Below are 14,874 nucleotides of genomic sequence, written 5' to 3' on the forward strand. Positions count from 1 at the left end.
AATAAATAATGGCTGTGACAAAACTATAGCAGTGTTACGTTAAGGTCAAAGATATACTTACATGGAATATTATTTGCAGATATATATGATTTCATAAATGTAGAAATCATTACAGCTTTATAAATAGAATCCTCTAATATCATGAACCTACTAGTGTATATAACAAGCAGAGCCTTTTGGGGGATTTATGTCCAAATTCAACCTCAAAAATAATCTTGGACCACAATTTTTTGCTGGGTTTTTATAATACTATTACAATGCTTAAGTTTTGTTTTAAGACTGATTTGAACCCAACAAGTAGGGTTTATTTGGTGAAATACAATTTCACTTCTGACATAATGTTTCACGCATTGGACATAGTGGAGGTTCAGCAAAAGTAGATTTCACATTAAGCTTTTAACCTCAAGACACTGTTTTATAATATTAATATACTATATTAACATAGTATTGCTATACTGATATTGGCCTTTGTGGCAATATCAGAAGCTAAAAGCATCAGACTTCGGAGATACCTAACTTTGATGTAATGGAAGCACTCATGGCATTGCCTTTATTGGTGGAGAATACTATATTCTTTCACAGAGGAAATCCTAATATGGTGATTTATATTTTTAAAAAGGAATGATATTTCCTGTTGCTCTGAGTCGTGTCCTATTTAAGAGATCCACTTTGGGGCTATCATGAAGCACTGATGAATATGAAATAAAAATATTAAGACAACTGGTATCAGGACTTTATTAAGCTTTTCACTGGATACAAAGAAACTTTTCTAAACATTAAGAACACGATCTTATCAAAAAAAATTTCACATTTGCTAAACAGAACTGTAGGCATGTATTTTCTATACACCACATTTATTAAAGTATCAATGACCAGATCCTAAAAAGAGAAGGCACAGATCTGTCTCCCTCTGGTGAATTTCTAGTGTCCAATGAAGGAAATGTCACCAGCTCTGCAAATTCCCATCCTCTAGACATGAAGCAAATCAACACAAATGTGTGACAGCAGGGGCCATGAGATGGAAATGTTACATTAAGGGATTTGGATTTTCTTATCACTTACACAAATTTCAAGAGAGGAGGTAGCTATCCAAATGTTCTGAAACTCCATCCACATTCGGACTCTGTCAAGGATTCACCATTGGATACAACAGTATTTGAAAACTCTATTTTAGGAATGCCGACATGGTTCTACTCTCTGAAAAGTGTTCTAGAAACTGGCCTTAGATCCCACTGCTCTTACTCTGGGACGTGTTGGGTTTCCTCAGAAAAAGTGCTGGTTGTTATAATCTGCTTTGGCAAGCGTCTCTGTCAGGTGCTGGCTTCATTGTCAGGCACTACATTCTATCTCCCACCTGCTGCGCGAGTAGGCACCGACAAAGCTGTGTTCAGACCTCAGACTCCTCTCTTCCTCAGGCAGTCAAGAGAGTTCCTTTCTATGTCAAATTTTCTACAGTTCTGTAGGAGACCAGTTCTAATCTGATAAAAATAATCTGTGGTAAGATGTTAATGAGAAAAGTAAGGGATTAGTTTGTTACCTCTCTGAAAGAAAAAAATAATAAATTTTAAAAGAGGTCCTGGTATGGGTTGGAAGGTGCTACTATACTCCAGGGTCATTTTAAATGTCTGGGTGTGTTACTGGTTGTCCCAATTATTGAGAAATGTTACTTAAGGGATTAAGGGGGGCAGGTGGAGTGAGACTTGTATCTCACAACAGGCCAGTGAATGTGGCATTAATCTTATAAAAGTTCTTATATGATTATTCCTCCTATATTTGAGTTGGTCCTTCATAATGCATTTGTAGGACTTGGCATGGGCCAATATTTTCCTTCATGAAGGGTATTAGGACTATGGATTTTCGTGAAGTATCTTAACACAGGAGTGTAGAAAGAGGTAGGATTTTACCCCCTATAGGTAGGTAGCCCTGATGAAAAAAGTAGAAAGTCAGGATGGATAGGGATGCCAGATTAGAGAAAAATACAAACACAACCAGTTAAATGTGAATTTCAGATTAACAATGAGTAATTTTTTTGTATAAGTACATCTCATGAAATATTGGGAAAATACTTATACTAAAAATATTCATATGTATCTGAAATTTGAATTTCACTGGGTGTCCTGTATTCTACCTAGCAACCTTAAATATGGGACAAAAATAATTGAAGATGGAGAAAGAGAGGAAAGAAGATTGATTAATATTCCATACCAAGATCCCAGGCCCAAAGATTACAGAGTTTTGCTTTGAACATGGCCACCTGTGCAGATCCTCAAATTAGTATTTAGTTTTTTATTGCTAAACTGCATATAGGCAGATAGCAAAAATTTAAGAGTGTTGCATCCTGTTTTTTTGCAAAGGGTACCACCTAATGTTGATGGGTCTTTACTGACTCTCACAGGGCCAAGGCAGTTCATCTCACTTGAGAAGATCCAATTTTTTAAAAAGTAATGGTTTGGAGAAACAATTTTTTATGGAAAGCTTATCCTTTAAGCAAAATGGGTTCCATATTTGGAAGAACAGCTTTAGGAATGCACTGGTTCTGTTGTTGATGGAAATGAATCTGAATTTAGTTTCTTTGCATGTTAATGAAGTTAATAAATTAATTGACGTTTGAAACTTAAAGAGCATTGGGTGTTCCACAAGCTGGACTATTTGCTTGTGGAACTCAAATGAGTGCTAAAGCACATTTCTCATGTGATTAAAAAAAAAGCCCATTTTTAACAAAAATATAATTTCTTTTAAAATTTTAATCCCAAATTGAAACAATAACAAAAATGTCAATGAATTAAGGCTGGTCATAATGTGCCCTTTTTCTTTAGGATAAGTTTGATTTTGTATAAGATACAGTATACTTAATACACACATACAAGCACGTACTTCTGACTCATACAAATACACATTTAGGACTAATACCTACAAAAGAGTATCACAAATGAAATAAAAATTGCACAATTTTCAACTGACTTAACACGTTTTACAAATTCTACGGAACATTTTATCACTGTCATTGGGAAAACAAATAAGTTAGAGCATTATTTAAAACTGTATGTAACACAGGAGCCACCAGTAAGTTATGGCAAATACAGCATTTACACCATCGTGTCACTGAAATCTAGTTGAAAAAACTAAAGTGCTATAAAATAAAATACTTTTAAAAACCTTGTTTAGCATATCCTGAGGGACACTACGCATTATTTTCTATTAGCAATTCAAAAAGCCAGCACTCTACCTGTGGAGCTCTCATTTGGACTAGCAACCAAAGGTCAGAAGATTGTGTCATTGGATCATTAAAATTGTAGAACTGAAAAAGTCATGAAAACATACATTTCCTGAGACTTCCAAACTTCCAGTCTGGAATCCTAACAGGGGAGATCCTGAATGGGTAACCTTGGCTAAAACATGTTAGAACTCAAAGAACTTAAAACAACATTAAGCGAAGATGCCATGTCTGTCTGTTTGTGATTTATATTTAAGTCCATCCTTGATTCTCTAGCTTGAAGTGTAATTGACAGTGTAGTTAGACTATTACTGCTAGGCATTTCTTATTCATGAAGATCTCATTTTTCATTGGTTTTCTAGTGATTTTTCTCCTCTTAAATATTTAAATTATGTTTGTCCCTACTTACGTAGGAGATATTAATTTTAAGAGTTAAAATGACAATAGAATCAGGTTGAGTGATTAGAGTGCAGTTTCGGCTTGAATAATGTGTGAGATGTGCATGGTGTGTGTGTGTGTGTGTGTGTGTGTGTGTGTGTGTGTGTATGTGTGTGTGTGTGTGAGTACGTGTGTACACACACAGGTGCATACATACCAAATACTTTATGCTCTAGTACATTCATTGTTAGGTGGCACTCCATGAAACGTGAGTTTTCCCAGTATGGCTGAAAGTGAATATTGAGGTCATCATATAGAATATCCTAAGGCTTTTAAAAGTCATTCTCTGCATTCATATGATTGTGTAGTAATAAGGGAGACATAAAGAATAATGGCAGGAGTATCTAAATATTTGTCCTTCGAAATTACAGACAGGAAAGCAAACCAAAAAATGATACTCTTTGTATATTTTCCCTCATCTCAGCCACTCCTTTGAATTCCTGCTGTAAATTGGGTAAAAGTTGGATTTTGTTTCTGTTTTCTTTGCCTTGCAGGACCTGTGATGGAAAAGTCTTAAGAAATAAGCAGAACAAAAAATGCACCAAGATGTATCTCCTACCATTTGGGGGTCTGTTTGTAGCCCTTGTGCTCTAACTCTCTGGAAACTCAATGCCCAGCTAAGACAAAGGAGCTTAGGCTGATGCTAAGCTCTGATTGCATACCACTAGTCCTCACCCCCTACCTCTTTATTTAAGGCCCACAGCCTGCTCCCTAAGTGTGTCCCAGAGCAGGGCCAATGGGCAGAAGACAGCCAAAGGCATTTTCCCTCCATTCCCCTTGCAAAGGAATCCTTCCTAGTGAACTCTTCCTCTAGTGGAGGATGCATGGTTCACTTCTACCTGTTCCCTCCTTTCGAAATTAAGGCAAGTCCATTTACTCCCAGTGCCTGTTACATAGATACTGTACATCCACATGGACACCAAACATTGGCTTGGAAGTATCTTTTGTCAAACAAGGACTCTATGTGCATATCATTAATAGCAATTAAAAGCTTTCTCTAACTCAGAAACCGGAAAATTAATCTAATGCTTCAGCATGTTTGTTTTTTTCCAGCACCCAAATGACAGATATGACAAAGCTAATTCTAAGCAAACATAAGAAAGCATCTAAGTTCAAGAAAACACAACATAGTTACCTCTATATTTTATTCATTTTTCATTTGTATTGAATATGTTGAAAGATCTGTTTTCTCATACATTTATAAGTTAAATCCTTGTGTCATTGCAAGTGTGCTTGGCTAAAGATCCTCCTGAGGGATGAATAATGAATAGTCAGAGAAAACCTCCCCAAAAAACAACTTCACAGGACATAAATTTCAATAAGCTATAGTCCTTTAGAAAGGATTCATATTCAATTGCATATAAAGAGCAGGTGAGAGAGATAGAAAGGCAATAAAACTGCAAGGGGAGGGAAAGCAGAAAGAAAATTATATTTGTAGATAATTAATATCGATTTTTACAAAAATATTTGAACATGATCAGCTACTCTACTTTCAAAAATCTCATCAACTCTTTTTCATACATTGTTAAGGGTTTTGGTCCTAAAATTAAATTATTTAATATTACCTAAGTTTTCACTTGAAAAGAAGAATTTCACTGTGTCTGTCCATGACTGTGTGTGTTTGTGTGTATTTGTGTCTGTCTGCCTGCACAAGAGTGGGTGTATATTGATATATTTTGTCTGTTGAGACATATACACACAATTGGAATGGAGATCATATCTGTTGTGTGTATATGCATGCTACTTGGTCAACCACACACACCTGCACACTTTTCATAAATGTTCTCTTCAGTATAAACAATTTCTCTTCCTTCCCCACAGCTGCTAGTAAGCACTATTTTCTCATAGTGAGTATTTATAATCTTTTAATCAACTCTTGAATATTTATAATTTTGATGTATGTAACCTTGTAATTAAATCCCTTACCTAGGACTCAGAGATTAAACCACATGTCATACATCTAAATTAACTGAAAACTGAGAGCATGCTTTTATTTCTCTATGGCCCCATTTTACATGGACTGTGTTTTCCCAGGAAACTATTGAGGTGAGATTATTTCTAAACATGAAGATAAAATAATTCAGAATTGTACAAATTCAGCAAATTTTATAGAGTTTTATAAATGCCTCACAATATTCCTGTGAGGCATATTGGTAAGGGCTATCATGCTCTTTTAAGATTGTTTAGAGCTGTCAAGTATCACAAAGACACCAAGGCAGAAGCAGTGCTCAAAGTTGCATTACCATTTTTCTTCCTCATACACCTGGACTATCAAATGGTGGATGGCAGAAACTTTCTGTGAAACTTGGGCCTCTGCCTCAAACTTGACCCTGGGGTGGGACACAGAAGTGATTTTCAATAAGTCTGCCCAAATCACATGTATTTAAGAATCTCCTAAAAATGTTTCACTGATCCTTGAGAGTTCACGGTCATAGTTTCAAAAACATTGCTCTAATTCACTCTGCCACCCTTCCATTTTCCTCAACTTCAAGTAAAAAAACTCAGATTGAACCTTCTCAGAATATATTCCTCAAAATCTGGGATTTAGAATGACATATTTGGAAATCTCAATTTGTTAGGAAAGCTTGCTCAATCTTTCATTTCTTTCTTTTCTTCTTTTTATTTTTTCAGTCAAGATAATTGTTAGAAGAAATTTTATAAGATTTATTTTCAGAGTTTTCTGATTTTAACAACACTTGTCATAATTTTTCATTTACTGAGCATTTGTAGGACAATATTAGTTAAGAGATTTCTGAATTACAATGATATCCATCTCTTCCCCCACCCCCATTTTTCACTATGGAGTTGGCACTAATAGTTCTTCCACAAAAGTTTTTACTCTATATTTATAGCTGCCTTAAATAGAAATACTGTGAAACACTATTGTTTTTATATAACACAAAAATTACTGATTATGCCCACCAATATTACTTATGCAGGGAAACAGATTTGATGCATATTGTTTATGACCCAAAGTTAGTGAGATTGCAGACTACAGAATATTATACCAGGTCCCACAAAACAAGTACATTTCAGCACAACAATGTATTGATAATACACGTTATGTTGGGCATTTAATTATTTTTAAGTCCCATACAACAGCTGATTAAAAAGAGCGAGCTAGAGAGGGAGCAGAAAGGTTCATTTAGAGGATACACAGTGTAGGAGCCCTAGGTTGAAATCAGAAACACAATCAAGTAAACACTCATAAGTTACAAAAACTAATTCTGAGAAACGAAATGTACTAGTTTTTTTTTTATTCCTAACACTAGAAGTAGGTTTTGATCATCAAATGAGAAATGAAATATTTATAGTAATGTAGAGTATGATAATAATCACTGAAGAAATGGTTTCCCCCTTTTCCCACCCACTTTCAGCCCTTATTCCCTCAGAGACTCAGTGGAATAGGAAGATCAGAGTGTTTATAGATAATATGCCTAATACAGTGAGTTTTCTCTATCTTATTCACTGGCACTCCAAATGGTACTATCAAGTGTTGGCTTCCCCTTCATCAAAGACATAGTTGAGCTTTATGACAGTGCTGATGAAATCACCAAGTTCTACGAAATCGGCAGTGACAATATTGATGCCACTCTCTCCTGGCTTCTGCGTGCGGACCCACTGCATCATGGCAGGAAGAGCTCTGAGAAAGGAAAGAAAAAAGAGAAGTCACAGAAGGAAAGATATTATTTTTCGAGCTCACGATTCCCAGGACTTCCTTTAGTTTTTTAACTTATTAAAATAAATGCCCCAATTACAGACACAGAATGGAGAAAAAAGCTAAATGGACAATGGCAAATTCTTAACCTCTGAAGTGACTCTGCAGGAGAAATACAGCCATCTCTGGAATCCACGAGGGATTGGTTCCAGGAATTCCCACAGATACCAAAGTCTGTGGATGCTCAAGTGTCTTATATAAAATGAAGTAGTAAAGTCATCCTTTCTCATCCGCGGTTTCTGCATCCGTGAATTCAACCAACCCGGGATCAATTTTATGGATACGGAACCCTAGGATATGGAAGGATGGCTGTAGTCACTACCTTGGTCCACATTGGACTCCATCTTTGGAGATCTCAGATGCCATGAGAATTTATAGAGAAGCTTCTCTACTAAGGAAACAACATTCTTGAACTCATATTCTAGTTTGGTATAGTGTGATTGCAAACCCTGCAAAGCTATGGGGTAGTGAGGTCAGAGATGCATACATGCACTTAGCAAACATTTATTATGAACCCACGATTTTCAGCAAATATGCTGGATATTGTAAATAGATTTAAGGGCAAAACTCCCTGCATTTGACAAGTGCATGGTTTGGTGGTGGGCAGGTGGACAAGGAAGAAAATTTTAATACTGTATAGCACAATCAATGCTCATCCTTTAAACATATTTACTGATCACCTCTTCTGTTCCAGACACCCTTGAAGGCACTTGGAAAACTTGAGTGAACAAAGCAGATACAAATATCCACCTGTGTGGAGCTTACAGTCTAATAAGGAAAGACAAACGATGACTAATAATCATAAATTAATTATATCATTTGATAGGAAGGAATAAGTGCTATTAAAACGCAGCAAAAAAGGAGGATTTGGAGTGCATAGATAGAGAGGTGTGGAGCAGATCGCAACTTAAAATAGGTGCTTATGCAGGTCCATTGACAAGAGGACATTTGTGCGAGGGTTTGAAGGAGACAAGGGAGTTGTCATGTAGAAAGCTAGGGAAAGCGTTTCAGTTCCTGCCATGGCCCTGAAATGGTAGCATGCCTAAATGTGGCAAAAGAAAGAAGAAAGTCTTAAAAGATGAAGTTAGAGAAATAATAAGGAAAGGGAGACAGATGCTGTAGAGCACTGTAGGCTATTATAAGGGTTTTGAGGTTTACTCTGAGCAAAATGGGGCGTCTTTGGAGGATCTTGAGCAAAAGAGTGTTATGATCTGACTTAATTATAAAAGATGATTCATTACCATGACAGCATAGTGGAGAGTCACCTAGCCTAGCTTGCCAAGTCAGGAAAAACTTTTCAGAAGAGCGCTCCCTGAATGTTGAGGGATTAGGGAGATTTAGCTGGGTAAAGGTGGGAACAGGGTGATGCAGTGCATTTTCAGACAGAAGAAATAGCATTCCTTCATTCATTGACAGGAATAGGGCGTGCTTAGGAGTAGGGCGTGCAGACAGATCCAGGAGATGTTAGGAAAGATGCAATATCCTATGACAGCATATTGAAGAGAAACCACTATGACCTAAGGGAGCGGGAAGGGAGGTTGACATGAAAAAGGGATAAATGAACTGAGGTCTGAGAGATGGTAGTGCAATGACAATGAAAGAGTGAGGAAATACATGTGGACATTAATTTCCTGGATGAGATGGAGGGAGAGAGAGAAGTGAGTGGGTAGAGAGACAATGATGAAATTAAGAATCTCAGAGAAGTTACAAAATTTAAGGAAGTCTTAAAAATGTTGGAGAAATAAGAAGGAACCGGATGATAGAGGGCTTTCAGAAATGTAGACCAACTGAAAGCTGTTAACCAGGGAAATAATATGCTTAGACTTGTGATTCAGACAGAGTGGTCTGCCTTCATTGTGAACAAATGAATGGAAGAAAGCAAGACTGGGATCAGGGCTAACAATTAAGGAGCTGTGGAAGGAAGCCAGACCAGAGATAATGGTAGCTTACATCTCAGTGGAAACAATAGATATATTTGAAAGGAACTGAGGAGATAAAATGACAACATTTGACTGGTGTGGGATTGGATGTAGATGGAGAGGGAGAAAGAAGCCATGAATGATGCCTAGATTTCTAGCGGTATTCTGGCAGGTGAGCATCATTCGCTAATCTTGGAAAGACAGCACTGAAGGCTTTCCAGTGGATGTGCTAAGATCAATCTGAGACATGTTGACTTTGAGGTGACTTTGGGACATATGAGTTGAGATCTTAATTCACAGTTAAGTACAGTTCTGATATTCAGGACATAGAGCTGGTCAAGGGTCATTACATAGAAAGAATAGTTAGAGCTATGAGAGTGGATAAAATGACCTGGGAAGATAGTATAAAGAAGGACGAGAAGAGAAAATTTGAAAATCAACAACATGGGCAGAAAAGTTGATTCAATTAAAAAAAGAGAGAAGTAGGTATAGAAGTACGATGAAAATTAGGAGCAGGTAGTGTCATGAAAATAAAGGAGAAAAGAAATCCATGCTTCTTTTGGTTTGTGAGGTTGAAGCATAGAATGTAATATGTGTGTCTTTCTCCAGACCTCAGAAAGTGTATCCAGTCAAGCTTGACCCATCCAGGCAAAACTGAATCAACTGCCTTGGACTACATTCATCCTGTGAGTAATACCTTAAAAATTCAGATCCACATTTTTCAGCATACAGATAGAGGAGGATACAAGTGCTTCTAAAAGAGCATAACATTGATTTAAAAGGTCCATTACCAAAATAAATAAATAAATAAATATATAAATAAAAGGTCCATTGCCTTCAGAAAATAGACTGGCAGGTGGAGAAATTTGGTCTTCACAACAACAGCTTCAGAAGAGAATTCTATCTTGAAATGAAAAATCTGGATCCCTAGAGCACAGGCTCAGTGTTTTCAAGTTCGTTAGAAAGACAGATGCCGTGGCAATGTGTATGCAGCCACTTGGGTTTGAATTCCATTACTTTCTCTTCTGCACTTGCTAGGGCAGATGGTTATATCTCTGTTGTGAATATAGTATCACCTTGGCATTTTAGAAAAAGCAGACACTCTTTGGAAAAAGTATCAGAACGAGTGCATTTCCTGGGAAGAATAGTTCTCTAGCAGATATACTCACTTTGAGACGTGAGAGGTGGGGTAGAGAAGCGTGATGCTGATGTATTAAGTTTAACCAAGTAGCTGGCTTACCAGATCCCTAGGGTACTAGGTTTTGGGAGGCTCCTGAGCAACAGAACCCCCATTTTAGAACCATGACCATCACAGAAAGAGATACTCAGATGCCCACTACTGCTCTAAGACTGAAATTCCTGGGCCTGTATTTAGAACAACTAATCGTTATCCCCATGGAGCTATGTTAGGAGAATATGAGTGCTCTTCTCTGTTTCTCTATAAAATAGATTGCTTTGAGGATTGATGAAATATCATCTTGGAATAGCTTTTAGGCCTCAGGTGAAATAGGAGTTTTACATTTAAATGCTGTTTCTCTGAATCATGGGAATATTTCTCTTTTTCTGTTCAGATATAGTTTTGTAAGTCAGTATGATACCAAAGACAAAACAAGCAATAACACCAAGTTGAATATGAAATACTCAGACAGACTTAAGTAGAATTATGTTAAACAAAAAGACTCAGTATACTGGATTAAAACTAGCAAATGGGGCTTCCCTGGTGGCGCAGTGGTTGAGAGTCCGCCTGCCGATGCAGGGGACACGGGTTCGTGCCCCGGTCCGGGAAGATCCCACATGCTGCGGAGCGGCTGGGCCCGTGAGCCATGGCCGCTGAGCCTGCGCGTCCGGAGCCTGTGCTCTACAACGGGAGAGGCCACAACAGTGAGAGGCCCACGTACCGCAAAAAAAAAAACAAAAACAAAAAACTAGCAAATGCTACTGAAGTTATGATGATTATTTAGAGTGGCATTTCTTAAACTTTTAAAATTATTTCCCCCTTATGGAGCCTTTTAAAATATTTTTTCCCTCCTCACCCTCCTTCTCAATAAAATTTTAATACCACAGATAGACTCTAAATATGTTTATAAGTTGTTTGTATATACCTGTGCTTTTTACGTAAAAAGAGTAAATTTGCCCTCCTGAGAATCAATTTTTATATTAGGTAATTAGAGTAAATTGAAAAGCCTACTCTGGTGGTAATAAAGTATTGTCTCAGTGTAATAATTTTCATGGTATAAGACAAACTGGTTAACAAAGACCTACTGTATAGCACAGGGAGCTCTACTCAATATTCTGTAATGACCTATATGGGAAAAGACTCTAAAATTGAGTAGATATATGTACACGTATAACTGAATCACTTTTCTGTACACCTGAAACTAGCACAACATTGTTAATCAACCATACTCCAATATAAATTTTTTTTTAATTTTTAAAAAATTAAAAAGAAAAACTGGTTTAACTTTAATTTTAAAAAATCACTCATTCAACAAAGATATACTGTATCTGTGGAAGACAGCGTTCTAGAGCCATTTTGGGGTTCAGACCTTCCTCACCTCTCTCCAAGAAACGTTGCCACAGCCCTGCCACCAAACTGTTTTTTCGTGCCTTTTCTACACTACAGTCACAGCACTCTTTCTCTCAACCAAATGCATTATTCTTCTACACGAACACTGCAAAGTCTTCTGTCACCTACAAGATGCATAGGCTCTTGATCAGTATATATGAGTCCCTCCATCCTCCCTCACACATCCACCACACTCACCTCTCTTCGGCTGCATTTGTTGCTACTTCCTACATGCTCATTTTTTCTCTAGCAATACTGAAATGCTTATGTTTTCTCCCAAACATACCCTGTGGTTTCATGCCTCTTTTTTTTTTTTTTTTCAGGGCTTCTCTCTATATGAAATACCATTCTTTCTTTCAGTACCCTTCTTGGTCTAATTTCTGCTTGCCCTTCAAGACTTGGCCCAGGCAGCATCTCCATCCCTCAAGTCCAAATCTGGGTGAAGAACTCTTTTCTTGATGCTTTATCTCCATAAGCACAGTTCTGTAACTACACACTGCACATGGCATTCAGATTTTCCACTTCCATGCCTATTTCTATCAGCACCTGCACACTTTTCAAAAAACAAAAATCATATCATAGTCATCAAAATATCCCCTGTACTTGCCACAATCCCTGGGACCCAAAAGGAAAATAGCACATTTATTGAACTCAAATGTTACCTAGAAATCCTGGTCTCAGCTGTCTCAAAGTCTAACAAGTAAAATGGATGTGAACCAACCATGACAATACAATATGGCACAACAGACATGGGCATAGGATTCTATGGGAGCATGTAGGTAAAATAATTTATTTCACTTGGGAGAAATTATGGAGAAATTTAATGAGCATGTCACAAAATAGGTGACATATGAGCTTGGTCAAGACTTTTTAGATGAAGAAGAAGAAAGCATTTCAAGAAAAGGGAATAGCACATCCAATAGAATATGGGCTGTATAGTAGATCTCCAGAACTTATCTCTCATAACAGAAACTTTGTACACGTTAATCATCACCTCCCCATTTCTCCCTCTCTCCAGCACCTGTGAACACCATTCTATTCTCTGCTTCTATGAGTTTGACTGTTTTTGATTACACATATAACTGAGATCACATAGTATTTGTATTTCTCTGTCTGGCTTATTTCACTTAGCATAATGCCCTCCTAACAAAACTGTACTGTATACTAAGATTTGCTAAGAGGGTAGATCCTATGTTAAGTGCTCTTACCACACACACACATAAAAAAATAATAAAGGGGTCAGGAGGAAACTTTGGGAGGTGATGGATATATTTATAGCCTTGATGATGATGGTTTCATGGGTATGTACCTATCTCCAAACTCATCGAGTTGTATACATTAAAAATGTACAGCATTTTATATGTCAGACCTCAATAAAGTATTTTTTTAAAAAAAGCATATGGGCATGAAAGAGAGGACATGATTAGAAAAGACAAGGTGACCAGAGAGTAGGCGCCATGGAGGTGTGGGGACACTAGGGGGACTGACTGGAATAGGGGAGGAACAGGAATGTGTTGGGCCAGATGGTTAATGCCTCCTTTAACAACCTGTGAAGTCAGAGCTTCCCTTTATATGCACTTAGGTTTGCTGTTGATTTCGTCTAAAGAAGAGTTCTTTGATTTTCCCATGCAATGAAGAATCTAATATTAATTCCATACAAAGTCTATCATCTAATGGCACTGAAACTTGTATTCTCTTCACTTATAAATAAAGAGCTTAGGAAGTTCCCTTTGGAAGTTCTCAGATTGCTACGAGATCCTAAAAAGCCCTCATTTGCTCATTCATTCATTCATTTTTTCATATTAGTTCCACCTTTATAACCAAAAAGTTGCTAGCAGAAATTTGAAGAGCATTCACTAATATTATGAAGGAAAATATTTCTTAGTGAAATTATGTAGTCTGAGGAGATTACTAAATTCTCTTTGAATTTGTATATTAATATTTTAGTATCTATTTATGGAATAGTCTCCTTTGGTCTCCTATAGTCACATAGAAAGATGTGACTAAATAGGTACTGCAATGTTGTCTTTTAAATGCCCCTCTTTTTCTTAATCTCTCATTTTCATTAGATGCTGGATTTACAGTGTGGATTTAGTCTGTTTATTCACAAGACCTCACTGACTACCAGGAGAATCATTTCAAGATAAAGAAAAATTTAAATAAAATCCTAGCACTAGTGTCAAATCTGGAGCCAGACTGTTTCTGCTCAAGTCTCAGCACCGGCATTAATTATGAGCAAGTTAGTTGACACTCTAAGCCTCAGTTTTATCATCTATTACATTAGCATATTAATGAGGATTAAAGTGCTTAGATGAGTGCCTGGCTCTCTGTGAGTGGTAATGTATTGAATATCCACTGAGTGACAGCCCAGGCAATGCCCTGCTCCAGAGTCTCAAAGAAGGAAGGCAGCAGGGAATTCTGAGGGCAACACCCAGCCATAACACAGTTGTGATGTAAAAATGAGCCTGCGGGATTTCTTTCCAACCTTCACAATTTCCTATCAATGATAGAAAGTGGGTGGGGGGGATGTCCTTGTGTATAAGGGCAAGACCGGCAATGAAGCTTTAGGGAAGTATCCTTGGAAGGGTTTTTTTGGGGGGGCACATAATTGGGGCAAACGTCCAAATATGCTTTTCCCATCATAGATTCTAACTTAAGTTAGCAAAAGAGCAGGTCCAGAACCAAAATTTGGTACGTGAAACCTCAGAGCCCTTCTCCAGAATATGGAGCTCTCCTGAGGAAAGGCATCTTCAAACAGTTTGCAGGCTTCTTAGAGAAGAAACAGGCAAGTCTACAGGAATCAGAAAACCTTCCTCCAAGGAAGCAACAGGAGAGCAGCGATGTGGGAGCCAGGTCTTCTGATGTTCTAGCTTTGAGAAACAATTTTGAAAAGATTTAAAGGAAAAGATTTAGGAATTGGAAGTGCTGAGTTCAGTAACCCTCAGTGTGCTGACCCTGACTTATTAATTCATGTCAGTCTCCTACTTAGGATGCTTCAATCACCCCTCACTGCTTTTAG

At 37.4% G+C, this 14,874-nt stretch overlaps 1 protein-coding gene across 1 annotated transcript in view; it reads right to left on the reverse strand.

Moving 5' to 3' along the window:
- Positions 1-508: 508 nt before the first annotated feature.
- PLCXD3 (phosphatidylinositol specific phospholipase C X domain containing 3) overlaps positions 509-14,874 on the reverse strand; it is a 59,275-nt gene continuing 44,909 nt past the window's right edge. Inside the window, exon 2 of the mRNA XM_022598439.2 lies at positions 509-7,295. Coding sequence (XP_022454147.2) covers positions 7,142-7,295 — 154 coding nt within the window. The 3' untranslated portion in view covers positions 509-7,141. The remainder of the gene's footprint in view (positions 7,296-14,874) is intronic.

This window comes from Delphinapterus leucas, chromosome 3 (assembly GCF_059928025.1).
Source record: "Delphinapterus leucas isolate spDelLeu-1000000601 "Yukka" chromosome 3, BTC_Dleu_Yukka2, whole genome shotgun sequence".
NCBI lineage: Eukaryota > Metazoa > Chordata > Mammalia > Artiodactyla > Monodontidae > Delphinapterus > Delphinapterus leucas.